General features: G+C 55.2%; 1 protein-coding gene across 1 annotated transcript in view; it reads right to left on the bottom strand.

Moving 5' to 3' along the window:
- Positions 1-6,980: 6,980 nt before the first annotated feature.
- LOC136305488 (uncharacterized) overlaps positions 6,981-27,374 on the bottom strand; it is a 29,052-nt gene continuing 8,658 nt past the window's right edge. The window contains 6 exon segments of the mRNA XM_066208737.1: positions 6,981-7,253; positions 7,255-8,480; positions 24,196-24,222; positions 24,892-24,966; positions 26,254-26,446; positions 26,953-27,122. Coding sequence (XP_066064834.1) covers positions 7,041-7,253; positions 7,255-8,480; positions 24,196-24,222; positions 24,892-24,966; positions 26,254-26,446; positions 26,953-27,122 — 1,904 coding nt within the window. The 3' untranslated portion in view covers positions 6,981-7,040.

Here is a 27,374-nt window from a genome sequence, read left to right as displayed (position 1 = left end):
TTTCCCCTTTTCTTCCACTTTTTCCCACATTTTTCCCCCTTTTCCCCCCATTTTTCCCTTTTATTCCCACTTCTTCCCCCCATTTTTTCCTTTTTTTTCCCTATTTCCCCCGGTTTTCCCCCATTTTTTTGCCTTTTTCCCCACTTTTCCCCCACTTTTTTCCCAATTTTCCTCCTTTTTTCCCACTTTTTTCCCATTTTCCCCTTTTTTCCCGCTTTTCCCCCCATTTTTTCCCTTTTATTCCTGCTTTTTTCCCCATTTTTTCCTCCTTTCCTCCACTTTTCACCTTTTATTCCCGCTTTTTTCCCCATTTTCCCCCCATATTTTTCTCCCATTTTTCACTTTTCCCCCCCTTTTTTCCCATTTTCCCCACTTTTTTCATATCCCCCCCCTTTTTTACATTTTCTCCCTATTTTTTCGCATTTTTCCCTCCATTTCCCCCTTTTCATCCCAGATTTTTTCCTGCTTTTTCCCCATTTCCCCCTTTATACCGCATCTTTCTTCCCTTTTTATCCTCATTTATTCCCTTTCCCCCTTTTTCCCACTCTCCCCTTTTATTCCCACTTTTTCCCCATTTTCCCCTTTTATTCCCCATTTTCCCCCTTTTCCCCCCTTTTTCCCACTCTCCCCTTTTATTCCCACTTTTTCCCGTTTTCTCCTTTTATCCCATTTTTTCCCCATTTTCCCCATTCCCCACTTTCCCCCTTTTCCCACTTCCTCGCATTTTTCCCTTTTATCCCATTTTTTCCCCATTTTCCCCATTCCCCCACTTTCTCCCTTTTCCCACTTCCTCGCATTTTTCCCTTTTATCCCATTTTTCCCCCATTTTCCCCATTCCCCCACTTTCCCCCTTTTCCCACTTCCTCGCATTTTTCCCTTTTACCCCCTTTTCTCCCTATTTCCCCCCTTTTCCCCCCCATTTCCCCCTTTTTCCTTTCCCATTCCAAACCCCCCCGACCCTCCCTTTCCCCTCCCCGCAGCCCAAACCCCCCAAACTCCGGCCGCCGACCCCCAAACCCCCGATTTCTCCCCCCAAACCGCCGGTTTTTACCCCAAACCCCCAAAACCGCCGGTTTTTACCCCAAAGCCCCCCAGGCCCGCCCGCCGACCCCCAGAGCCCCGATCCCCCCTCAGGCCTCCCCAGAGCCCCTCCGCCCCCCTGCTCCCCTCACGGCGCCCTGCCCATCACCCCCGCCGCCCGCCGGCCCCGGCCCCACCCGCCGCCAAGCCCCCCGCTTCTCCCGCCTCCCCACCCCGAGCTCCCCCTGGAGCCCCCCCGGGGGAGACCCCCAAAGCTCTCCCGGGACCCCCCAAAACCCGCCGCGATCGCCCCCCCCCTTCCCCCCGGCCCGGGCCCCGCCGCCATTTTACCGCGGCTCCTCCGCTCCCTCCGCGCGGGGCACGACGGGTAGCGCCGCCTACCGGGTGGGAGGACCCCCGGCGCCGCGCGCGGCGTTGCCGGGAGACGACGCCGGGGGGGGGGGGCGTGGCCACGCCTCCCTCCTCGGAGACCGCGCCCACCCACGGCCCCGTCTGCCCCCCCCGGCCCGCGCCCTCCGGTTAGCCACGCCCCTTTCCCGCGACCGCGCCTCCCCGAGGTAACGCCCCTCCCCGAGTTAGACACGCCCCCTTCCAGCGCCTTGTGGGGAAGCGGCGCGGGCGAAAGGGGGCGGGGTTTGCATTAATTAGGGAGGGGTCACGCCCCCTTGACGCGGAGGGGGAGTTGGGGGAATCGGGAGGGGATTTTGGGGGTCCCCAGGGGATTTTGGGGGGTCCGGGTGGGTTTGGGAAGGTCCTGAGGGGATTTTGGGGGGTCCCGGGAGGGGGTTTGGGGGTCCTGAGGGGATTTTGGGGAGCCCAGGGTGGGTTTGGGTGGTCCTGAAAGGATTTGAGGGGGATCCAGGTGGGATTTGGGGGGTCCCGAGAGGATTTGAGGGATCCCGGGTGGGTTTTGGGATGTCCGGACAGGATTTGGGGGAATCGGGAGGGGATTTTGGGGGGTCCGGGGTGGATTTTGGGGGGTCCCGGGTGGATTTTGGGGGGTCCGGGGTGGATTTTGGGGGGTCCGGGGTGGATTTTGGGGGGTCCCGGGTGGGTTTGGGAAGGTCCCGAGGGGATTTTGGGAGGTCCGGGGTGGATTTTGGGAGGTCCCGAGGGGATTTTAGGGGGTCCCGAGTGGATTTTGGGAGGTCTCGAGGGGATTTTGGGGGGTCCGGGGTGGATTTTGGGGGGTCCCGAGTGGATTTTGGGGGGTCCGGGGTGGATTTTGGGAGGTCCGGGGTGGATTTTAGGGGTTCCGGGTGGATTTTGGGAGGTCCGGGGTGGATTTTGGGGGGTCCCGGGTGGATTTTGGGGGGTCCCGGGTGGATTTTGGGGGGTCCTGGGTGGATTTTGGGAGGTCCCGAGGAGATTTTGGGGGGTCCGGGGTGGATTTTGGGAGGTCCGGGGTGGATTTTGGGGGGTCCTGGGTGGATTTTGGGAGGTCCCGAGGGGATTTTAGGGGGTCCCGAGTGGATTTTGGGGGGTCCCGAGTGGATTTTGGGGGGGTCCGGGGTGGATTTTGGGAGGTCCCGGGTGGATTTTGGGGGGTCCGGGTGGATTTTGGGGGGGTCCGGGGTGGATTTTGGGAGGTCCGGGGTGGATTTTGGGGGGTCCTGGGTGGATTTTGGGAGGTCCCGAGGGGATTTTAGGGGGTCCCGGGTGGATTTTGGGAGGTCCCGGGTGGATTTTGGGGGTCCCAGGTGGATTTTGGGGGGTCCCAGGTGGATTTTGGGAGGTCCCGGGTGGATTTTGGGGGGTCCAGGTGCATTTTCAGCGAGATTGGCGGGTCCCAAAGGGGACACTGGGCTTTTGCGGGACCCTCCGCTCCCACTTCCCCCCACAATCCCCTCCCAATCACCCCCTCCCCCCTTGCCCACCCCCCCAATTCCTCCTCCCCCCCCAAAAACACAAACTCGCGCAGCCTCAGGAACAACGAAAAGGCCTCGGCAGCACCCACGACACGTCACGATACTCGGTAGAAAAGCGGAGACCCCAAATTTTCCCCCAGCCTAATCCTTCCCCCGCCCCAAACCCCCCAAACTCCCTTTTCTCCGCCTTTTTCCTCCCCCACCCCAATTTTCCGCTTTACGACCTTGAGGAGCCCCTTTCGAACCCCGACTCGTGCTCCCGAGCTCTCGGATTCTCTCCCCGCACGCCGAATTCCCATTTCTCGCCCCAAAAATCCCCCACGCCCACCCCAAACCCTTCCCCCCGTACCCCACAAATCCCCTCAACGCCCCGGCTCTTCCCGTCCTGTGAAAACCCCAAATCTTGGTGGTTTTGCCCCAAATCATCCCACGCTCCCCTTTCCTTCTCTCCTCACCGTGATCTCCCCCCCCCCCCCAGAACTCTTCCCAACCCCTCCAAATCCACTCGGGACCTCTGAAAATGCACCTGCGACATCCCAAAATTCCCTGGGGACCCCCCAAAAGGGGGGGAAAGGTGAGGGGGGAAAAGGGTGGGAAAGGTGAGGGGGAAATGGCGGGAAAGGTGAGGGGGGGAAAGGGCGGGAAAGGTGAGGGGGGAAAGGGCGGGAAAGGTGAGGGGGAAAGGGCGGGAAAGGTGAGGGGGAAAGGGCGGGAAAGGTGAGGGGGAAAAGGGCGGGAAAGGTGAGGGGGAAAGGGCGGGAAAGGTGAGGGGGGAAAGGCGGGAAAGGTGAGGGGGAAAGGGCGGGAAAGGTGAGGGGGGAAAGGGCGGGAAAGGTGAGAGGGGAAAAGAGCGGGAAAGGTGAGGGGGAAAGGGCGGGAAAGGTGAGGGGGGAAAGGGCGGGAAAGGTGAGGGGGGAAAGGGCGGGAAAGGTGAGAGGGGAAAAGAGCGGGAAAGGTGAGGGGGAAAGGGCGGGAAAGGTGAGGGGAAAGGGTGGGAAAGGTGAGGGGGAAAGGGCGGGAAAGGTGAGGGGGGAAAAGGGCGGGAAAGGTGAGGGGGAAATGGCGGGAAAGGTGAGGGGGAAATGGCGGGAAAGGTGAGGGGGAAATGGCGGGAAAGGTGAGAGGGGAAAAGAGCGGGAAAGGTGAGGGGGAAAGGGCGGGAAAGGTGAGGGGGGAAAAGGGCGGGAAAGGTGAGGGGGAAATGGCGGGAAAGGTGAGGGGGAAAGGGCGGGAAAGGTGAGGGGGGAAAAGGGCGGGAAAGGTGAGGGGGAAAGGGCGGGAAAGGTGAGGGGGAAAGGGCGGGAAAGGTGAGGGGGAAAGGGCGGGAAAGGTGAGGGGGGAAAGGGCGGGAAAGGTGAGAGGGGAAAAGAGCGGGAAAGGTGAGGGGGAAAGGGCGGGAAAGGTGAGGGGGGAAAGGGCGGGAAAGGTGAGGGGGGGAAAGGGCGGGAAAGGTGAGGGGGGAAAAGGGCGGGAAAGGTGAGGGGGGAAAGGGCGGGAAAGGTGAGGGGGAAAGGGCGGGAAAGGTGAGGGGGAAAGGGCGGGAAAGGTGAGGGGGGAAAAGGGCGGGAAAGGTGAGGGGGGAAAAGGGCGGGAAAGGTGAGGGGGGAAAGGGCGGGAAAGGTGAGGGGGGAAAGGGCGGGAAAGGTGAGGGGGGAAAGGGCGGGAAAGGTGAGGGGGGAAAAGGGCGGGAAAGGTGAGGGGGGAAAGGCGGGAAAGGTGAGGGGGAAAGGGCGGGAAAGGTGAGGGGGAAAGGCGGGAAAGGTGAGGGGGAAAGGCGGGAAAGGTGAGGGGGGAAAGGGCGGGAAAGGTGAGGGGGGAAAAGGGCGGGAAAGGTGAGGGGAAAGGGCGGGAAAGGTGAGGGGGAAAGGGCGGGAAAGGTGAGGGGGGAAAGGGCGGGAAAGGTGAGAGGGGAAAAGAGCGGGAAAGGTGAGGGGGAAAGGGCGGGAAAGGTGAGGGGGGAAAGGGCGGGAAAGGTGAGGGGGGAAAGGGCGGGAAAGGTGAGAGGGGAAAAGAGCGGGAAAGGTGAGGGGGAAAGGGCGGGAAAGGTGAGGGGGGGAAAGGGCGGGAAAGGTGAGGGGGGAAAGGGCGGGAAAGGTGAGGGGGGAAAAGGGCGGGAAAGGTGAGGGGGGAAAGGGTGGGAAAGGTGAGGGGGAAAGGGCGGGAAAGGTGAGGGGGGAAAAGGGCGGGAAAGGTGAGGGGGGAAAGGCGGGAAAGGTGAGGGGGAAAGGGCGGGAAAGGTGAGGGGGAAAGGCGGGAAAGGTGAGGGGGAAAGGCGGGAAAGGTGAGGGGGGAAAGGGCGGGAAAGGTGAGGGGGGAAAAGGGCGGGAAAGGTGAGGGGGAAAGGGCGGGAAAGGTGAGGGGGGAAAGGGCGGGAAAGGTGAGGGGGGAAAGGGCGGGAAAGGTGAGGGGGGAAAAGGGCGGGAAAGGTGAGGGGGGAAAGGGCGGGAAAGGTGAGGGGGAAAGGGCGGGAAAGGTGAGGGGGGAAAAGGGCGGGAAAGGTGAGGGGGGGAAAGGCGGGAAAGGTGAGGGGGAAAGGGCGGGAAAGGTGAGGGGGGAAAGGCGGGAAAGGTGAGGGGGAAAGGCGGGAAAGGTGAGGGGGCGTCCGGCCCTTCGACGGTCGTTGCCGCGTGCGACTCGCGTCGGCAGAGGAAACACGCAAATCACCTGGGTCGTGAATGTAGGGAAGGTACAAAAGGTGCGGGAGGGAGGAACACGCGCGAAACGCGCGTCGGGGGATGGTTGGGGCGTTAAAATGGGGATAATTTGAATATTCAAATGGGGATTTGGGTCAGGGTTAGGGGGTAATTGTAATATTAAAATGGGGATAATTTGAATATTTAAATGGTAATTTGCGTTAGGGTTGGGGTTATGGTCAGGGAATATTTGGAATATGGTGATAATTTGAATATTTAAATGGGAATTTGGGTTAGGGTTTGGGACCGGTCGGAGTATTAAAATAAGAATAATTTGAATATTTAAATGGGAATTTGATTTAGGGTTTGGGACTGGTCGGAGTATTAAAATGAGAATAATTTGAATATTTAAATGGGAATTTGGGTTGGGGTTTGGGACCGGTCGGAGTATTAAAATGAGAATAATTTGAATATTTAAATGGGAATTCGGGTTAGGGTTTGGGAGTGGTCGGAGTATTAAAATGAGAATAATTTGAATATTTAAGTGGGAATTTGGGTTGGGGTTTGGGACTGGTCGGAGTATTAAATGAGAATAATTTGAATATTTAAATGGGAATTCAGGTTAGGGTTTGGGACCGGTCGGAGTATTAAAATGAGAATAATTTGAATATTTAAATGGGTATTTGGGTTGGGGTTTGGGACTGGTCGGAGTATTAAAATGAGAATAATTCGAATATTTAAATGGGGATTTGAGTTGGGGTTTGGGAGTGGTCGGAGTATTAAAATGAGAATAATTTGAATATTTAAACGGGAATTCAGGTTAGGGTTTGGGAGTAGTCGGAGTATTAAATGAGGATAATTTGAATATTTTAAGTGGGAATTTGAGTTAGGGTTTGGGACTGGTCGGAGTATTAAAATGAGAATAATTTGAATATTTAAATGGGAATTTGATTTAGGGTTTGGGAGTGGTCGGAGTATTAAAATGAGAATAATTTGAATATTTAAATGGCAACTTGAGTTAGGGTTTGGGACCGGTCGGAGTATTAAAATGAGAATAATTTGAATATTTAAGTGGAAATTTGTGTTGGGGTTTGGGACTGGTCGGAGTATTAAAATGAGAATAATTTGAATATTTAAATGGGAATTCAGGTTAGGGTTTGGGACCGGTTGGAGTATTAAAATGAGAATAATTTGAATATTTAAATGGGTATTTGGGTTGGGGTTTGGGACTGGTCGGAGTATTAAAATGAGAATAATTCGAATATTTAAATGGGGATTTGAGTTGGGGTTTGGGAGTGGTCGGAGTATTAAAATGAGAATAATTTGAATATTTAAACGGGAATTCAGGTTAGGGTTTGGGACCGGTCGGAGTATTAAATGAGGATAATTTGAATATTCAAACGCGAATTGGGGTTACGCTAACGGCCCCGCTGTGGTATGAAAACGCGGATGACGCGGATTTCCACCGAGCGCTTTAATCCTTGAAAACGCGGCTGCCTCAGCCCCGCAGGGGCCGGATCCCCGGCCCGTCGCCGCTTGATCCCCGCCCGAAGAACGGGAAGAGATTCCCGGTCCGTCCCGGCGGCGCCGATCCCGGCAGCCGCCGCTCCTCGGCGTCGAAGAGGGACAGACGGCGACATTCCGGGTCCAGGAACGCGCCGAGCACGCGGCAGCGCCCGGAATTCCCGGCCAGCGGCTTCCCGCCGGGCGGGGCGCAATTCCCCCCGGGAGTATTCCAGCCTCGGGGCCTGATCCTCGGGAATGGAGAGCGGGAATTCCTCGGGAATGGAGAGCGGGAATTGCTCGGGAATGGAGAGCGGGAATTGCTCGGGAACGGAGAGCGGGAATTCCTCGGGAATGGAGAGCGGGAATTCCTCGGGCACGGAGAGCGGGAATTCCTCGGGCACGGAGAGCGGGAATTCCTCGGGCACGGAGAGCGGGAATTCCTCGGGAATGGAGAGCGGGAATTCCTCGGGAACGGAGAGCGGGAATTCCTCGGGCACGGAGAGCGGGAATTCCTCGGGCACGGAGAGCGGGAATTCCTCGGGAATGGAGAGCGGGAATTCCTCGGGAACGGAGAGCGGGAATTCCTCGGGAACGGAGAGCGGGAATTCCTCGGGCACGGAGAGCGGCGATTCCTCAGGCACGGAGAGCGGGAATTCCTCGGGAACGGAGAGCGGCGATTCCTCGGGCACGGAGAGCGGGAATTCCTCGGGAACGGAGAGCGGGAATTCCTCGGGAACGGAGAGCGGGAATTCCTCGGGAACGGAGAGCGGGAATTCCTCGGGCACGGAGAGCGGGAATTCCTCGGGAATGGAGAGCGGGAATTCCTCGGGCACGGAGAGCGGGAATTCGTCGGGAATGGAGAGCGGGAATTCCTCAGGAACGGAGAGCGGGAATTGCTCGGGAATGGAGAGCGGGAATTCCTCGGGAACGGAGAGCGGGAATTCCTCGGGCACGGAGAGCGGGAATTCCTCGGGAACGGAGAGCGGGAATTCCTCGGGCACGGAGAGCGGGAATTCCTCGGGCACGGAGAGCGGGAATTCCTCGGGAATGGAGAGCGGGAATTCCTCAGGAACGGAGAGCGGGAATTCCTCGGGAATGGAGAGCGGGAATTCCTCGGGCACGGAGAGCGGGAATTCCTCGGGAATGGAGAGCGGGAATTCCTCGGGCACGGAGAGCGGGAATTCCTCGGGCACGGAGAGCGGCGATTCCCCCCGGGAGCGCTCCGGCCCCGGGATGGATTCCCGGCGGGAACTCTCCTGGGCCGCGCTCAGTTCCCGCAGGCAATCGCGACTCGCCTCGCCCAGCACGCCCAGCTGCCAGGAGGATCGGCGGCCCAGCTCCACCTCCCAGTAATGCTTCCCTCGGGAAAAACCCTGCGCGGCCGCGGGAGGGAGGCGGGAGGCGCCGGCAGCAGCCGCGAGACGCCGCGGATCTGCCGCGACGGCGGGAGGAGCTGCTCGTCCAGCGACAGCGACACTGCCCGGGCGGGGGGGAGAGGGAGAGAGGCGGGAGCGCGGGATATCGCGGGATGTCGCGGGATATCGCGGGATATCGCGGGATATCGCGGGATGTCGCGGGATATCGCGGGATATCGCGGGATATCGCGGGATATCGCGGGATAGCCGGTGACGTTGGGAGATATCGTGGGATATGGTGGAGTGTTGGAGAGGAAGAGGAAGAGGAGGAGGAGGAAGAGGAAGGTCTGGGCCGGACTCACCTGCGTGGCTCTGAGCCCGTCTGAACTCTGTGTGGGAAGGAGCACTAATTACCGTTAATTAGCGCTGATTAACGCGCATTAGCGCTGATTAACGCGCATTAGCGCTCATTACCGCTCATTACCGCTGATTAACGCGCATTAGCGCTCATTAACGCTGATTAACGCTCATTAACGCTCATTAATGCTCATTAGCGCTCATTAACGCTCATTAGCACGAAGCCGCGGGGCCGGGCGGGGCCGGGGGGCGGGGCCACTCACCGAGCTGGGCCGGGATCCGCCCTGGAATGAGAAACGGCGGGAACACCCGGGACAGGTGTGAGACACCCGGGACAGGTGAGAGACACCTGAGACAGGTGTGAGACACCCGGGACAGGTGTGAGACACCCGGGACAGGTGTGAGACACCCGGGACAGGTGAGAGACACCTGAGACAGGTGTGAGACACCCGGGACAGGTGTGAGACACCCGGGACAGGTGTGAGACACCTGAGACAGGTGTGAGACACTCGGGACAGGTGTGAGACACCCGGGACAGGTGTGAGACACCTGAGACAGGTGTGAGACACCCGGGACAGGTGAGAGACACCCGGGACAGGTGTGAGACACCCGGGACAGGTGTGAGACACTCGGGACAGGTGTGAGACACCCGGGACAGGTGTGAGACACCCGGGACAGGTGAGAGACACCCGGGACAGGTGTGAGACACCCGGGACAGGTGTGAGACACCCGAGACAGGTGTGAGACACCCGGGACAGGTGAGAGACACCCGAGACAGGTGTGAGACACCCGGGACAGGTGTGAGACACCCGGGACAGGTGTGAGACACCCGGGACAGGTGTGAGACACCCGGGACAGGTGTGAGACACCTGAGACAGGTGTGAGACACCCGAGACAGGTGAGAGACACCCGGGACAGGTGTGAGACACCCGGGACAGGTGTGAGACACCTGAGACAGGTGTGAGACACCCGGGACAGGTGTGAGACACTCGGGACAGGTATGAGACACCCGGGACAGGTGTGAGACACCTGAGACAGGTGTGAGACACCCGGGACAGGTGAGAGACACCCGGGACAGGTGTGAGACACCCGGGACAGGTGTGAGACACTCGGGACAGGTGTGAGACACCCGGGACAGGTGAGAGACACCCGGGACAGGTGTGAGACACCTGAGACAGGTGTGAGACACTCGGGACAGGTGTGAGACACCCGGGACAGGTGTGAGACACCCGGGACAGGTGAGAGACACCCGGGACAGGTGTGAGACACCCGAGACAGGTGAGAGACACTCGGGACAGGTGTGAGACACCCGGGACAGGTGAGAGACACCTGAGACAGGTGTGAGACACCCGAGACAGGTGTGAGACACCCGGGACAGGTGTGAGACACCCGGGACAGGTGTGAGACACCCGGGACAGGTGTGAGACACCTGAGACAGGTGTGAGACACCCGGGACAGGTGTGAGACACTCGGGACAGGTATGAGACACCCGGGACAGGTGTGAGACACCTGAGACAGGTGTGAGACACCCGGGACAGGTGAGAGACACCCGGGACAGGTGTGAGACACCCGGGACAGGTGTGAGACACTCGGGACAGGTGTGAGACACCCGGGACAGGTGAGAGACACCCGGGACAGGTGTGAGACACCTGAGACAGGTGAGAGACACCCGGGACAGGTGAGAGACACCTGAGACAGGTGTGAGACACCCGGGACAGGTGAGAGACACCCGGGACAGGTGAGAGACACCCGGGACAGGTGTGAGACACCCGGGACAGGTGTGAGACACCCGAGACAGGTGTGAGACACCCGGGACAGGTGAGAGACACCCGAGACAGGTGAGAGACACCCGGGACAGGTGTGAGACACCCGGGACAGGTGTGAGACACCCGGGACAGGTGTGAGACACCCGGGACAGGTGAGAGACACTCGGGACAGGTGTGAGACACCCGGGACAGGTGTGAGACACCCGGGACAGGTGTGAGACACCTGAGACAGGTGTGAGACACTCGGGACAGGTGTGAGACACCCGGGACAGGTGTGAGACACCCGAGACAGGTGAGAGACACCCGGGACAGGTGTGAGACACCTGAGACAGGTGTGAGACACTCGGGACAGGTGAGAGACACCCGGGACAGGTGTGAGACACCCGGGACAGGTGTGAGACACCCGGGACAGGTGTGAGACACTCGGGACAGGTGTGAGACACCCGGGACAGGTGTGAGACACCCGGGACAGGTGAGAGACACCCGGGACAGGTGTGAGACACCCGGGACAGGTGAGAGACACCCGGGACAGGTGTGAGACACCCGGGACAGGTGTGAGACACTCGGGACAGGTGTGAGACACCCGGGACAGGTGTGAGACACCTGAGACAGGTGTGAGACACCCGGGACAGGTGAGAGACACCCGGGACAGGTGTGAGACACCCGGGACAGGTGTGAGACACCCGGGACAGGTGTGAGACACCCGGGACAGGTGTGAGACACTCGGGACAGGTGTGAGACACCCGGGACAGGTGTGAGACACCCGGGACAGGTGAGAGACACCCGGGACAGGTGTGAGACACCCGGGACAGGTGAGAGACACCCGGGACAGGTGTGAGACACCCGGGACAGGTGTGAGACACCCGGGACAGGTGTGAGACAGCCGGGACAGGTGTGAGACACCCGGGACAGGTGTGAGACACTCGGGACAGGTGTGAGACACCTGAGACAGGTGAGAGACACTCGGGACAGGTGTGAGACACCCGGGACAGGTGAGAGACACCCGGGACAGGTGAGAGACACCCGGGACAGGTGTGAGACACCCGGGACAGGTGTGAGACACCCGGGACAGGTGTGAGACACCCGGGACAGGTGTGAGACACTCGGGACAGGTGTGAGACACCCGGGACAGGTGTGAGACACCTGAGACAGGTGTGAGACACCCGGGACAGGTGAGAGACACCCGGGACAGGTGTGAGACACCCGGGACAGGTGTGAGACACCCGGGACAGGTGAGAGACACCTGAGACAGGTGTGAGACACCCGGGACAGGTGAGAGACACCCGGGACAGGTGTGAGACACCCGGGACAGGTGTGAGACACCCGGGACAGGTGAGAGACACCCGGGACAGGTGAGAGACACCCGGGACAGGTGTGAGACACCCGGGACAGGTGAGAGACACCCGGGACAGGTGAGAGACACCCGGGACAGGTGTGAGACACCTGAGACAGGTGTGAGACACTCGGGACAGGTGTGAGACACCCGGGACAGGTGTGAGACACCCGAGACAGGTGAGAGACACCCGGGACAGGTGTGAGACACCCGGGACAGGTGTGAGACACCCGGGACAGGTGAGAGACACCCGGGACAGGTGTGAGACACCCGGGACAGGTGTGAGACACCCGGGACAGGTGAGAGACACCCGGGACAGGTGTGAGACACTCGGGACAGGTGAGAGACACCCGGGACAGGTGTGAGACACCCGGGACAGGTGAGAGACACCCGGGACAGGTGTGAGACACCCGGGACAGGTGAGAGACACCCGGGACAGGTGAGAGACACCCGGGACAGGTGTGAGACACCCGGGACAGGTGTGAGACACCCGGGACAGGTGAGAGACACCCGGGACAGGTGAGAGACACCCGGGACAGGTGTGAGACACTCGGGACAGGTGTGAGAAACCCGAGACAGGTGTGAGACACCCGAGACAGGTGAGAGACACCCGGGACAGGTGTGAGACACCCGGGACAGGTGTGAGACACCCGGGACAGGTGTGAGACACCTGAGACAGGTGTGAGACAGCCGGGACAGGTGTGAGACACCCGGGACAGGTGTGAGACACCCGGGACAGGTGTGAGACACCTGAGACAGGTGAGAGACACCCGGGACAGGTGAGAGACACCCGGGACAGGTGTGAGACACTCGGGACAGGTGTGAGAAACCCGAGACAGGTGTGAGACACCCGAGACAGGTGAGAGACACCCGGGACAGGTGTGAGACACCCGGGACAGGTGTGAGACACCCGGGACAGGTGTGAGACACCTGAGACAGGTGTGAGACAGCCGGGACAGGTGTGAGACACCCGGGACAGGTGTGAGACACCCGGGACAGGTGTGAGACACCTGAGACAGGTGTGAGACACCTGAGACAGGTGAGAGACACCCGGGACAGGTGTGAGACACCTGAGACAGGTGTGAGACACCCGGGACAGGTGTGAGACACCTGAGACAGGTGTGAGACAGCCGGGACAGGTGTGAGACACTCGGGACAGGTGAGAGACACCCGGGACAGGTGTGAGACACCCGGGACAGGTGTGAGACACCCGGGACAGGTGTGAGACACCTGAGACAGGTGAGAGACACCCGGGACAGGTGAGAGACACCCGGGACAGGTGTGAGACAGCCGGGACAGGTGTGAGACACCTGAGACAGGTGTGAGACACCCGGGACAGGTGTGAGACACCCGGGACAGGTGTGAGAAACCCGGGACAGGTGAGAGACACCCGAGACAGGTGTGAGACACCCGAGACAGGTGTGAGACACCCGGGACAGGTGTGAGACACCTGAGACAGGTGTGAGACACCTGAGACAGGTGAGAGACACCCGGGACAGGTGTGAGACACCCGGGACAGGTGTGAGACACCTGAGACAGGTGTGAGACACCTGAGACAGGTGAGAGACACCCGGGACAGGTGTGAGACACCCGGGACAGGTGTGAGACACTCGGGACAGGTGTGAGACACTCGGGACAGGTGTGAGACACCCGGGACAGGTGAGAGACACCCGGGACAGGTGAGAGACACCCGAGACAGGTGTGAGACACCCGGGACAGGTGTGAGACAGCCGGGACAGGTGTGAGACACCTGAGACAGGTGTGAGACACCCGGGACAGGTGAGAGACACCCGAGACAGGTGTGAGACACCCGGGACAGGTGTGAGACACCTGAGACAGGTGTGAGACACCCGGGACAGGTGAGAGACACCCGAGACAGGTGTGAGACACCCGGGACAGGTGAGAGACACCCGGGACAGGTGTGAGACACCCGGGACAGGTGAGAGACACCCGAGACAGGTGTGAGACACCCGGGACAGGTGTGAGACACCCGGGACAGGTGTGAGACACCTGAGACAGGTGTGAGACACCTGAGACAGGTGAGAGACACCCGGGACAGGTGTGAGACACCTGAGACAGGTGAGAGACACCCGGGATAGGTGAGAGACACCCGGGACAGGTGTGAGACACCTGAGACAGGTGTGAGACAGCCGGGACAGGTGTGAGACACTCGGGACAGGTGAGAGACACCCGGGACAGGTGAGAGACACCCGGGACAGGTGTGAGACACCTGAGACAGGTGTGAGACACCTGAGACAGGTGTGAGACAGCCGGGACAGGTGTGAGACACCTGAGACAGGTGTGAGACACCTGAGACAGGTGTGAGACACCCGGGACAGGTGAGAGACACCCGGGACAGGTGTGAGACAGCCGGGACAGGTGTGAGACACCTGAGACAGGTGTGAGACACCCGGGACAGGTGTGAGACACCCGGGACAGGTGTGAGACACCCGGGACAGGTGAGAGACACCCGAGACAGGTGTGAGACACCCGAGACAGGTGTGAGACACCTGAGACAGGTGAGAGACACCCGGGACAGGTGTGAGACACCCGGGACAGGTGTGAGACACTCGGGACAGGTGAGAGACACCCGGGACAGGTGTGAGACACCCGAGACAGGTGTGAGACACCTGAGACAGGTGAGAGACACCCGGGACAGGTGTGAGACACCCGGGACAGGTGTGAGACACCTGAGACAGGTGAGAGACACCCGAGACAGGTGTGAGACACCCGAGACAGGTGTGAGACACCTGAGACAGGTGAGAGACACCCGGGACAGGTGTGAGACACCCGGGACAGGTGTGAGACACCCGAGACAGGTGTGAGACACCTGAGACAGGTGAGAGACACCCGAGACAGGTGTGAGACACCCGAGACAGGTGTGAGACACCCGAGACAGGTGTGAGACACCTGAGACAGGTGAGAGACACCCGGGACAGGTGTGAGACACCCGGGACAGGTGTGAGACACCCGAGACAGGTGTGAGACACCCGGGACAGGTGTGAGACACCCGGGACAGGTGTGAGACACTCGGGACAGGTGAGAGACACCCGGGACAGGTGAGAGACACCTGAGACAGGTGAGAGACACCCGGGACAGGTGTGAGACACCCGGGACAGGTGTGAGACAGCCGGGACAGGTGTGAGACACCTGAGACAGGTGTGAGACACCCGAGACAGGTGTGAGACACTCGGGACAGGTGTGAGACACCCGGGACAGGTGTGAGACACCCGGGACAGGTGTGAGACACCCGGGACAGGTGAGAGACACCCGGGACAGGTGTGAGACACCTGAGACAGGTGTGAGACACCCGGGACAGGTGAGAGACACCCGAGACAGGTGTGAGACACCCGGGACAGGTGTGAGACACCCGGGACAGGTGTGAGACACCCGGGACAGGTGTGAGACACCCGGGACAGGTGTGAGACACCCGGGACAGGTGTGAGACACTCGGGACAGGTGAGAGACACCCGGGACAGGTGTGAGACACCCGGGACAGGTGTGAGGCACCCGGGACAGGTGTGAGACACCCGGGACAGGTGTGAGACACCCGGGACAGATGAGAGACACCCGAGACAGGTGAGAGACACCCGGGACAGGTGTGAGACACCCGGGACAGGTGTGAGACACCCGGGACAGGTGTGAGACAGCCGGGACAGGTGTGAGACAGCCGGGACAGGTGTGAGACACCCGGGACAGGTGTGAGACACCCGGGACAGGTGAGAGACACCCGGGACAGGTGAGAGACACCCGGGACAGGTGTGAGACACTCGGGACAGGTGTGAGACAGCCGGGACAGGTGAGAGACACCCGGGACAGGTGAGAGACACCCGGGACAGGTGTGAGACACTCGGGACAGGTGTGAGACACTCGGGACAGGTGTGAGACACCCGGGACAGGTGTGAGACACCTGAGACAGGTGTGAGACACCTGAGACAGGTGAGAGACACCCGGGACAGGTGTGAGACACCTGAGACAGGTGAGAGACACTCGGGACAGGTGTGAGACACTCGGGACAGGTGTGAGACACTCGGGACAGGTGTGAGACACCCGGGACAGGTGTGAGACACCCGGGACAGGTGAGAGACACCCGAGACAGGTGTGAGACACCCGGGACAGGTGTGAGACACCCGGGACAGGTGTGAGACACCCGGGACAGGTGTGAGACACCCGGGACAGGTGTGAGACACCCGAGACAGGTGAGAGACACCCGGGACAGGTGTGAGACACCCGGGACAGGTGTGAGACACTCGGGACAGGTGTGAGACACCTGAGACAGGTGAGAGACACACGGGACAGGTGTGAGACACTCGGGACAGGTGAGAGACACCTGAGACAGGTGTGAGACACACGGGACAGGTGTGAGACACTCGGGACAGGTGAGAGACACCTGAGACAGGTGTGAGACACACGGGACAGGTGTGAGACACTCGGGACAGGTGTGAGACACCTGAGACAGGTGTGAGACACCCGGGACAGGTGAGAGACACCCGGGACAGGTGTGAGACACCCGGGACAGGTGAGAGACACCCGGGACAGGTGAGAGACACCTGAGACAGGTGAGAGACACTCGGGACAGGTGTGAGACACCCGGGACAGGTGTGAGACACCCGGGACAGGTGTGAGACACCCGGGACAGGTGAGAGACACCCGGGACAGGTGTGAGACACCCGGGACAGGTGAGAGACACCTGAGACAGGTGTGAGGACACCCGGGACAGGTGTGAGACACCCGAGACAGGTGAGAGACACCCGGGACAGGTGTGAGACACCCGGGACAGGTGAGAGACACCCGGGACAGGTGAGAGACACCTGAGACAGGTGTGAGACACCCGAGACAGGTGTGAGACACCCGGGACAGGTGAGAGACACCCGGGACAGGTGTGAGACACCCGGGACAGGTGTGAGACACCCGGGACAGGTGAGAGACACCTGAGACAGGTGTGAGACACCCGAGACAGGTGTGAGACACCCGGGACAGGTGTGAGACACCCGGGACAGGTGTGAGACACTCGGGACAGGTGTGAGACACTCGGGACAGGTGAGAGACACCCGAGACAGGTGTGAGACACCCGGGACAGGTGTGAGACACCCGGGACAGGTGTGAGACACCCGGGACAGGTGTGAGACACCTGAGACAGGTGAGAGACACCCGGGATAGGTGAGAGACACCTGAGACAGGTGTGAGACACCCGGGACAGGTGTGAGACACTCGGGACAGGTGTGAGACACTCGGGACAGGTGAGAGACACCTGAGACAGGTGTGAGACACCCGGGACAGGTGTGAGACAGCCGGGACAGGTGTGAGACACCCGGGACAGGTGTGAGACACCCGGGACAGGTGAGAGACACCTGAGACAGGTGTGAGACACCCGGGACAGGTGTGAGACACCCGAGACAGGTGTGAGACACCCGGGACAGGTGAGAGACACCCGGGACAGGTGTGAGACACCCGGGACAGGTGTGAGACACCCGGGACAGGTGTGAGACACCCGGGACAGGTGTGAGACACCCGGGACAGGTGTGAGACACCCGGGACAGGTGAGAGACACCCGGGACAGGTGTGAAAATCCCCAAATTCTCAGAATTCCCACAATTCCCACAATTCCCCACGCTCTGAGAATTCTTGGAATGTGAGAAATTCAGAACTGGGGAATTCCCGAATCCATGGAATTCTCCGAGTTCCCCAGGTGCCGGAAATTCCCTCCATTTCCCGGAAATCCCCGAATTCCCGGAATTCCCCAAACCCCCCCAGAATTCCCAGGTTTTCTCAGGTTTTCCCCGAATTCCCCGAATTCCCGGGTTTTCCCCGAATTCCCGGGTTTTCCCCGAATTCCCAGAATTCCCCGAATTCCCGGGTTTTCTCAGGTTTTCCCAGAATTCCCGGGTTTTCCCCGAATTCCCCGAATTCCCAGAATTCCCGGATTTTCCCGGGTTTTCCCAGTTTTTCCCGGGTTTTCCCCGAATTCCCGGGTTTTCCCAGGTTTTCCCCGAATTCCCAGAATTCCCCGAATTCCCCGAAGTCCCAGTTTTTCCCAGGTTTTCCCAGAATTCCCAGAATTCCCAGAATTCCCAGAATTCCCAGTTTTTCCCCGAATTCCCCGAATTTCCCGGTTTTCCCCGAATTCCCAGAATTCCCCGAATTCCCAGGTTTTCCCAGAATTCCCGGGTTTTCCCCGAATTCCCCGAATTCCCGGGTTTTCCCCGAATTCCCAGAATTCCCCGAATTCCCGGGTTTTCCCCGAATTCCCGGGTATTCCCAGGTTTTCCCCGAATTCCCGGGTTTTCCCCGAATTCCCGGGTTTTCCCAGTTTTTCCCGGGTTTTCCCCGGTTTTCCCAGTTTTTCCCGGGTTTTCCCAGTTTTTCCCGGGTTTTCCCGGGTTTTCCCAGTTTTTCCCGGGTTTTCCCGGGTTTTCCCAGTTTTTCCCGGGTTTTCCCCGAATTCCCGGGTTTTCCCGGGTTTTCCCGGGTTTTCCCTGTTTTTCCCGGGTTTCCCCCGAATTCCCGGGTTCATTAGTAATGATAGAATTAATAAATATGACGTCAGCACCGAGTTCATTATCGTTACGTAGCAACTGGAACAACCATTTGTTCATTGTTTCGTTAATTAATATTAATTCAATACGTGTCGTTAGTTATTAATGGAATTAATAGAACTAATAGTTCCTATTAATAGAACTAATAAGTATTATTTGAGTGCTTATTATCAATTACTAATGAGTGACTTGATTATTTGGAATACGGTTTGGATCGCGTGAACATTTGATAAATGATCGATAATTAATGATAATTGGGGTTTATTATATAAATAATTATAGAACTACAATCAACGGAACTAATTATCTGTTCACCGAAAATATTAAATCGAATGTAATTAATAATTCACGTTATTTATGATACAAATGATCATAAAGACACCGTCGTTAATACACCGCATATTATCAATCCTGTATTAATTTAACGATTAATCGCGAAATTACAATTCAATCATTTTTCGCCGCGATTAATTAGGGCGGCTCATGTAGAAAATCGAATTACTTGCTAATCAATAATTAATGTCATCAATCGTGTTTTGTAAATTTATAAGATGAAGAGCTGTTAATAAATATTAGATCTAATTAACAGCACGGATAATTGTCACTAATTACCCTTCTGGAATTTTCCCACCTCCTCCTCTGGAAAAGAACAGGGAGAATAAAAAATCATTATTAGAATCTAATTAATAATTACTCCCGGTCCCCTAATAAATAATTGCTGGAAGCAAATAATTGGCACGAGTCTAATAATGAATCTCCCTGATAATTAGCCTCTGCCTAATCGTTAATTGCTTTATCTCGGGCTAATAAAAATTTGCCTGAATTGAATAATTGGCTGAATTCTAGTAACTAATTAATCCGAGTCTAAGAGATAATTAAAACCGGTCTAATGAACAAGTGGCATCACTCTAATAAGAGCGTGGGTCTTATTAATTCTAATGACGCAAGTCTGTTATTCCAGGTCTAATAATTTATTAGTCTGAATTTCATAAATAATTGATCTAAGAAATAATTAGTTGAAGAGTAAGAAATAATTAGTCTAATAAACGGGCCGGTAACAGGTTCAAGGCTAATAACGAATTAATTAGAGGGTAATATCTAATTAATTAGACACTAATAACTAATTAAAGCTTGATAAATAAACAATTAGCAGCTAATAGCTAATTAGATGCCGATAGCTAATACTTCGAGGCCAATAGATAATAGATGCTAATAAATATTCATTAGATGCTCCTGACTAATTAAAGACTAATAAATAACCCGTCTCGGGATAATCGATTGTCTAATAATTAATTATTCTGTGTCTTAGAGCTGGTCTGAGCCTAATGAGCAATCAGCTCAAAGCTGAAGAAGAATTGATTTGAGATTAACGACGAATTAAGGAGAGGCTGGGATCTAATTAACCGTAGGCAAACAACTCGTTAATCGGGTGAGAGTGACTAATTAAAGCCTCATTTCTAATTAGTTAGAGCAATAACTAATGATTAGTAATAGATAATGATTGCTGGCTAATTGGAGGCCAATCAATAATCGATGGCCTGCTAATGACTCCCTAAAGACCAAGTAATAATTAATGAGGGGCTGATGAGGGACTAATTAGCGGTTGCTGATGAATTAATTCCCGCCAGCCCTCACCCGGCTCCAGGGCGAGCCCCTCGGGCCCTGCGGGGAGCGACGGGAATGCCGGGAACGCCGGGGGAAATCTGGGAATTCCGGGGGGGAAATCCGGGAATTCCGGGGGAAAGTCCGGGAATTCCGGGGGGGAAAATCCGGGAATTCCGGGGGGGAAAATCCGGGAATGCCGGGGGGGAAATCCGGGAATTCCGGGGGGAGGGAAAATCCGGGAATGCCGGGGGAAATTCCGGGGGAAATCTGGGAATGCCGGGAGGGGAAATCCGGGAATGCCGGGGGGAGGGAAAATCCGGGAATGCCGGGGGAAATCCGGGAATTCCGGGGGAAAATCGGGAATTCCGGGGGGGGAAATCCGGGAATGCCGGGGGGGGGAAAATCCGGGAATTCCGGGGGGGAAATCCGGGAATTCCGGGGGGGAAAATCCGGGAATTCCGGGGGGGAAAATCCGGGAATTCCGGGGGGGGAAATCCGGGAATTCTGGGGGGGGAAAGTCCGGGAATTCCGGGGGGAAAATCCGGGAATGCCGGGGGGAGAAAATCCGGGAATGCCGGGGGAAAATCCGGGAATTCCGGGAGGGGAAATCCGGGAATGCCGGGGGAAAATCCGGGAATGCCGGGGGGGGGGGAAAATCCGGGAATGCCGGGGGGAAAAATCCGGGAATTCCGGGGGAAAATCCGGGAATGCCGGGGGGGGAAATCCGGGAATTCCGGGGGAAAATCCGGGAATGCCGGGGGGGGAAATCCGGGAATGCCGGGGGAAAATCCGGGAATTCCGGGGGAAAATCCGGGAATTCCGGGGGGGGAAATCCGGGAATTCTGGGGGGGGAAAGTCCGGGAATTCCGGGGGGAAAATCCGGGAATGCCGGGGGGAGAAAATCCGGGAATGCCGGGGGAAAATCCGGGAATTCCGGGGGAAAATCCGGGAATTCCGGGGGAAATCCGGGAATGCCGGGGGGGGAAAATCTGGGAATTCCGGGGGGGAAAATCCGGGAATTCCGGGGGGGGAAATCCGGGAATTCCGGGGAGAAAGTCCGGGGGAAAATCCGGGAATGCCGGGGGAAATCTGGGAATTCCGGGGGGGAAAATCCGGGAATTCCGGGGGGGGGGGAAATCCGGGAATTCCGGGGGGGAAAATCCGGGAATTCCGGGGGAAATCCGGGAATTCCGGGGGGGGGGGGAAATCCGGGAATTCCGGGGGGGAAAATCCGGGAATTCCGGGGGAAATCCGGGAATGCCGGGGGGGAAAATCTGGGAATCCCGGGGGGGGAAATCCGGGAATTCCGGGGGAAAATCCGGGAATTCCGGGGGAAATCCGGGAATGCCGGGGGGGAAAATCTGGGAATTCCGGGGGGGAAAATCCGGGAATTCCGGGGGAAAATCCGGGAATTCCGGGGGGGAAAGTCTGGGAATTCCGGAGGGGAAAGTCCGGGAATTCCGGGGGGGGAAATCCGGGAATTCCGGGGGGGGAAAATCCGGGAATTCTGGGGGAAATTCCAGGAATTCTGGGGACAATCCCAGGGAAAAGTCCGGGAATTCCGGGGGGATTTTGGGGCAATTCCAGGGAAAATTCCGGGGGAAAAGTTCCGGGGGAAATTCTGGGAGAAATTCCAGGGGAAATTCTGGGAATTTCAGGGGAATTTGGGGGGCAATTTCTGGGAATTCCAGGGAAAGAATTCCGGGGGAAGTTCCGGGAATTCCAGGGGAATTTTGGGGCAATTTCTGGGAATTCCGGGAGAAAATCCGGGAAGTTCCGGGAATTCCAGGGGAATTTTGGGGCAATTTCTGGGAATTCCGGGAGAAAATCCGGGAAGTTCCGGGAATTCCAGGGGAATTTTGGGGCAGTTTCTGGGAATTCCGGGGAAAGAATTCCGGGGGAAGTTCTCCCGCTGCGCCGTTCCTGCCACGGAGACGGGAACCGGGAATTATTTCATTCGAGGCCACTGAATTCAATCCCATTGAACGAATTCCAGTTAATTAACTGAATTAAATTTCATTCAATTCAATTTGATTTCATTCAATTTAATTTGATTTCTTTAATTTGATTTCATTCAATTTAACTCAATTTAATTTCATTCAATTCAATTTCATTCAATTTAATTTCATTCAATTTAATTCAATTTAATTCAATTCAGTTTAATTCAATTCAATTTAACTCAATTTAATTCAATTTAACATAATTTAATTCAATTCAGTTGAATTCAATTTAATTCAATTTAATTATTCAATTTAATTTAACTTAATTTAACTTAATTTAATCTAATTCAATTCAATTCAACTCCATTTAATTCAATTTAACTTAATTCAATTCAATTCAGTTCAATTTAATTCAGTTTAATCCAATCCAATTTCATTCAATTTAATTCAATTCAATTTCATTCAATTTAACTCAATTTAACTTAATTCAATTCAATTTCATTCAATTTAATTTCATTCAATTTAATTCAATTTAATTTAATTCAATTCAGTTTAATTCAATTCAATTTAATTCAATTTAACTTAATTCAATTCAATTCAGTTCAATTTAATTTAGTTTAATCCAATTCAATTTCATTCAATTTAACATAATTTAATTCAATTCAGTTTAATTCAATTTAATTCAATTTAATTCAATTTAATTCAATTTAATTCAATTTAATTTAATTTAATTTAATCTAATTCAATTCAATTTAACTCAATTTAATTCAATTTAACTTAATTCAGTTCAATTTAATTTAGTTTAATCCAATTCAATTTCATTCAATTTAATTTAATTCAATTTCATTCAATTTTACTCAATTTAATTCAATTCAATTTGGTTTAATTCAATTTAATTTGGTTTAATTCAATTTAATTCAATTCAATTCCATTCAATTCCATTCAATTTCTTTCAATTTAACCTAATTTAATTTAATTTAATTTAATTTAATTTAATCCGATTCGATTCGATTCGATTTAACCGATTGCGTTTCCTCCCCGCCGCTGCCGTTTCTCGTGGAGTTCCGGGATTTCCTTCCGCACTCGTTCCCCTTTTCCCTTCCCTTCCCCCGGCCGCGCTCCCGCCGGATCCCGCCGGATCCCGCCGGATCCCGCCCCCGGGGACGCTCCAAATCCCATCGATCCCAGATTTCCCTTCTCCCTTTGGAATTTCCCCTCTCCAAATCCCATCGATCCCAGATTTCCCTTTCCTTTGGAATTTCCCCTCCAAAAATCCCATCGATCCCAGATTTCCCTTTCCTTTGGAATTTCCCCTCCAAAAATCCCATCGATCCCAGATTTCCCTTTCCTTTGGAATTTCCCCTCTCCAAATCCCATCGATCCCAGATTTCCCTTCCTTTGGAATTTTCCCCTCCAAAAATCCCATCGATCCAGATTTCCCTTTCCTTTGGAATTTCCCCTCCAAAAATCCCATCGATCCCAGATTTCCCTTTCCTTTGGAATTTCCCCTCCAAAAATCCCATCGATCCCAGATTTTCCCTTTCCTTTGGAATTTCCCCTCCAAAATCCCATCGATCCCAGATTTCCCTTTCCTTTGGAATTTCCCCTCCAAAAATCCCATCGATCCCAGATTTCCCTTCCTTTGGAATTTCCCCTCCAAAAATCCCATCGATCCCAGATTTCCCTTTTCCCTTTCCTTTGGAATTTCCCCCCTCAAAATCCCATCGATCCCAGATTTCCCTTTTCTTTGGAATTTCCCCTCCAAAAATCCCATCGATCCCAGATTTCCCTTTTCCCCTTTTCCCTTTTTTCTTTCCCCGTTTTATCATTTCGGGATTAATTTAGAAACAGGAATTAATTTCCGATAAATTCGCATCAAAATAAAAATCAAGGTAATTTCTAGAAATTCTAAATTTTAACAATTTCTCCTCCGCTGCCTTCGTTGTTTTTTTAAAAAAATTTAATTTAAAATTTTCATTTTCGTTTTGAATTTGGTTTTTTTTAATTTCATTTTTTAATTTTTAATTTTAATTTAAATTATTTTTTTTAATTTTATTTATTTTATCTATTTCATTCCCAACCCACGATTTCTTTTCCCACCATTTCCAGCCAACGATTCCCGATTTTTTTTTGGCTTTTTTTGGGAATTTTCACCCTCGAACCTCCCAAAGAATTCGGAATTTTTTGGCCGATCACCCAGGGTAAGCGGCGCCCTCATCGGGAGATTAATTAACGAACTAATTAATTGCACTCACGCTGCTGAGCCAGGACCCGGCGGTTCCCTGCGAAACGCCGAGCGGGAAAAAGTCATTAATGGGCAATTAACGAGTAATTAAGGGGCAATTTATGGATAATTATTCGGTAATTAATTAGTATCCAATGGGAACTGGACGGGTAATTAATGCATTAATTGGTAATCAATGGTGTTCAATTGGAAACGAACGGGCAATTAATGGGTAATTAATGGGTAATGAATGGTTAGTCAGCGGGTAATCAACTGGCGATAATTGGGTAAAATAAAGATCAATTATCGGTAATTAATGGTAATGATTGGGACATGAATGGGTAATTAATGAGCAATTAATGGGTAATTGGGGGCTAATAAATGGGTAGATTAGGGCTCATTAATGGGTATTTAAGGGGTAATTAATGGTCAATAAATGGGTCATTAATGGCTCGTCAGCAGTTAATTAATGGGTAAGGAACTGTTAATTAACTTTTAATTGTAAGGTGGGATGGAAGGTGGGAAATCCGGGAATGTCGGGAACGTCGGGAACGGGGGAATGAGAAAAAACCGGAAAAGCGGAAGGGGAAAAACGGGAGAGGAGGAGGAAAACCGGGAAAAGAGGAGGAGAAACGTGGAGCGAAAGGTGGGAAATCCGGGAATGTCGGGAATGTCGGGAATGTCGGGAATGTCGGGAATGTCGGGAACGTCGTGAACGGGGGCTGACGGCGCAGGGCGCAGGCGGCCGCCAGCCCCAGGAGCAGCGGCGGGAGCCACGGGGACGAGGCCGGGAAGAGCACGGCTGCCGAGGGAATGCCGGGAATCGTGGCGGGAGAATGGGAATTCCCGCCCCAAAGTGGGAATTCCAGCCCCAGACTGGGAATTCCAGCCCCAGACTGGGAATTCCCCATCTCCAAACTGGGAATTCCCCCATTCCCAAACTGGGAATTCCCAATCCCCAAACTGGGAATTCCCCATCCCCAAAGTGGGAATTCCCAATCCCCCAAACTGGGAATTCCCAATCCCCAAACTGGGAATTCCCCATCCCCAAACTGGGAATTCCCAATCCCCAAACTGGGAATTCCCAATCCCCAAACTGGGAATTCCATCGTTCCCAAACTGGGAATTCCATCCCAAACTGGGAATTCCATCGTTCCCAAACTGGGAATTCCCCATCCCAAAACTGGGAATTCCCCATCTCCAAACTGGGAATTCCAGCCCCAGACTGGGAATTCCATCGTTCCCAAACTGGGAATTCCATCGTTCCCAGACTGGGAATTCCCCATCCCCAAACTGGGAATTCCAGCCCCAGACTGGGAATTCCCCATTCCCAAACTGGGAATTCCCAATCCCCAAACTGGGAATTCCCCATCCCCAAAGTGGGAATTCCAGCCCCAGACTGGGAATTCCCCATCCCCAAACTGGGAATTCCATCGTTCCCAAACTGGGAATTCCATCGTTCCCAAACTGGGAATTCCCCATCCCAAACTGGGAATTCCATCGTTCCCAAACTGGGAATTCCATCGTTCCCAAACTGGGAATTCCCCATCCCAAACTGGGAATTCCATCGTTCCCAAACTGGGAATTCCATCCCTCCCCATCCCCAAAACCCAGGAATTCCATCCCAAACTGGGAATTCCATCGTTCCCAGACTGGGAATTCCATCGTTCCCAAACTGGGAATTCCATCGTTCCCAAACTGGGAATTCCCCATCCCAAACTGGGAATTCCCTCGTTCCCAAACTGGGAATTCCATCCCTCCCCATCCCCAAAACCCAGGAATTCCATCCCAAACTGGGAATTCCATCCCCAAACTGGGAATTCCATCGTTCCCAAACTGGGAATTCCATCGTTCCCAAACTGGGAATTCCATCGTTCCCGAACTGGGAATTCCGTCCCTCCCCATCCCCGCTCCCACTCAAACCCAGCCCGGCCCAACTCCGGGATCATTCCCACACCTCCAAACCCCGGGAAAAGGAAAAAACCCCCGAACGCAGAAAATCCGCCCGGATTTCCCCCACGAACGCCTTGAATCCCCGCGGCAGAATTCCCGGTTTTTCCCGGGGACGTTCCCGGGGTTTCCTCCTCACCGGCGATGACCACGGACGATTCCGCCGCCGTCGGGAGCCGCGGATCCGGCGCCCGGCAGGACGCGGCGTTGCCGGCGCCCGGCCGGAGCAGCAGGGAGCCGCCGGCGGCGGAATTCCCGGCGGAATTCCCGGGATTCTCCGGAATTCCCGTCAGGTTGCGGCCGTTGCCGGAGGACGCAGCCGGGACCGGGCCCTGCCGGAAAATTCCCGGAGTTCCTGGGCTGGGATCGATATTCCCGAATCCTTCGGGATCGATATTCCAGGATTTCGGGGCTTCAGTATCCCGGAATTCCCGGGATTATTCTCTGGGTTTAACAAAGCGGGAATGGGTGGGAATCGATATTCCCGAATTGTTTGCAGATCAGTGTTCCGGAATTCTCCGGGTTTAACGTTCTGGAATTGTACGGGATCGATATTCCCGAATTTTTGGGGGGATCAATATCCCGGGATTCCTTGGGTTCAAAATCCCGGGATTCTTTGGGTTTAACATCCTGGAATTCTTTGGGCTCAATATCCCAAAATTCTTTGGGTTTAATATTCCTGGAATTTTTGGCGTTCGGCATCCCGGAATTCTTTGGGCCCCACATTCCTGAATGTTTTGGGTTTCGTGCTCCCGGAATTGTTTGGGCTTCACCGTCCCCGGGAATTCCCGGCCTCCCGTGGGAATTCTGATCCCAGGAGTTCCTTTCCCCATCCCACAGACTCGCCTATTATGGGATGGAGGGCGGAGAGCAGCAGGAGCAGCAGCGGGGTCGGGATCCCGGATCCCGATCCCGATCCCGATCCCGGTCCCGATCCCGATCCCGATCCCGATCCCGATCCTGATCCCGATCCCATTCCTGATCCCGATCCCGATCCCGGTCCCGGTCCTGCAGGAAAAGGGAACTCCCGGGGATCGGGGGTCGGGAATTGGGGTCGGGAATTCCTTGGGAAGGGTTTGGGGTCAGTGGGGAAAGGAAATGGGGAGAGGGGGAAAACGGGAATGGGATGGGAAAGGGGAAAAGGGGGAAAGGGGGGGAAAGGGAAAAGGGGGAGGGAAGGCAGAAAAAGAGGGAAAAGGGGAAAAAGGGAAAGGGGGAAAGGGGAAAAGGGAAAAGGGAAAAGGGGAAAAGGGAAAAGGG

Source organism: Chamaea fasciata, unplaced genomic scaffold, assembly GCF_029207755.1.
Source record: "Chamaea fasciata isolate MVZ Bird 193981 ecotype frontalis unplaced genomic scaffold, bChaFas1.0.hap1 SCAF_439, whole genome shotgun sequence".
Lineage (NCBI taxonomy): Eukaryota > Metazoa > Chordata > Aves > Passeriformes > Sylviidae > Chamaea > Chamaea fasciata.
Note: the sequence above shows the minus strand (reverse complement) of the source record. Positions and strands in the feature narration are given on the sequence as shown.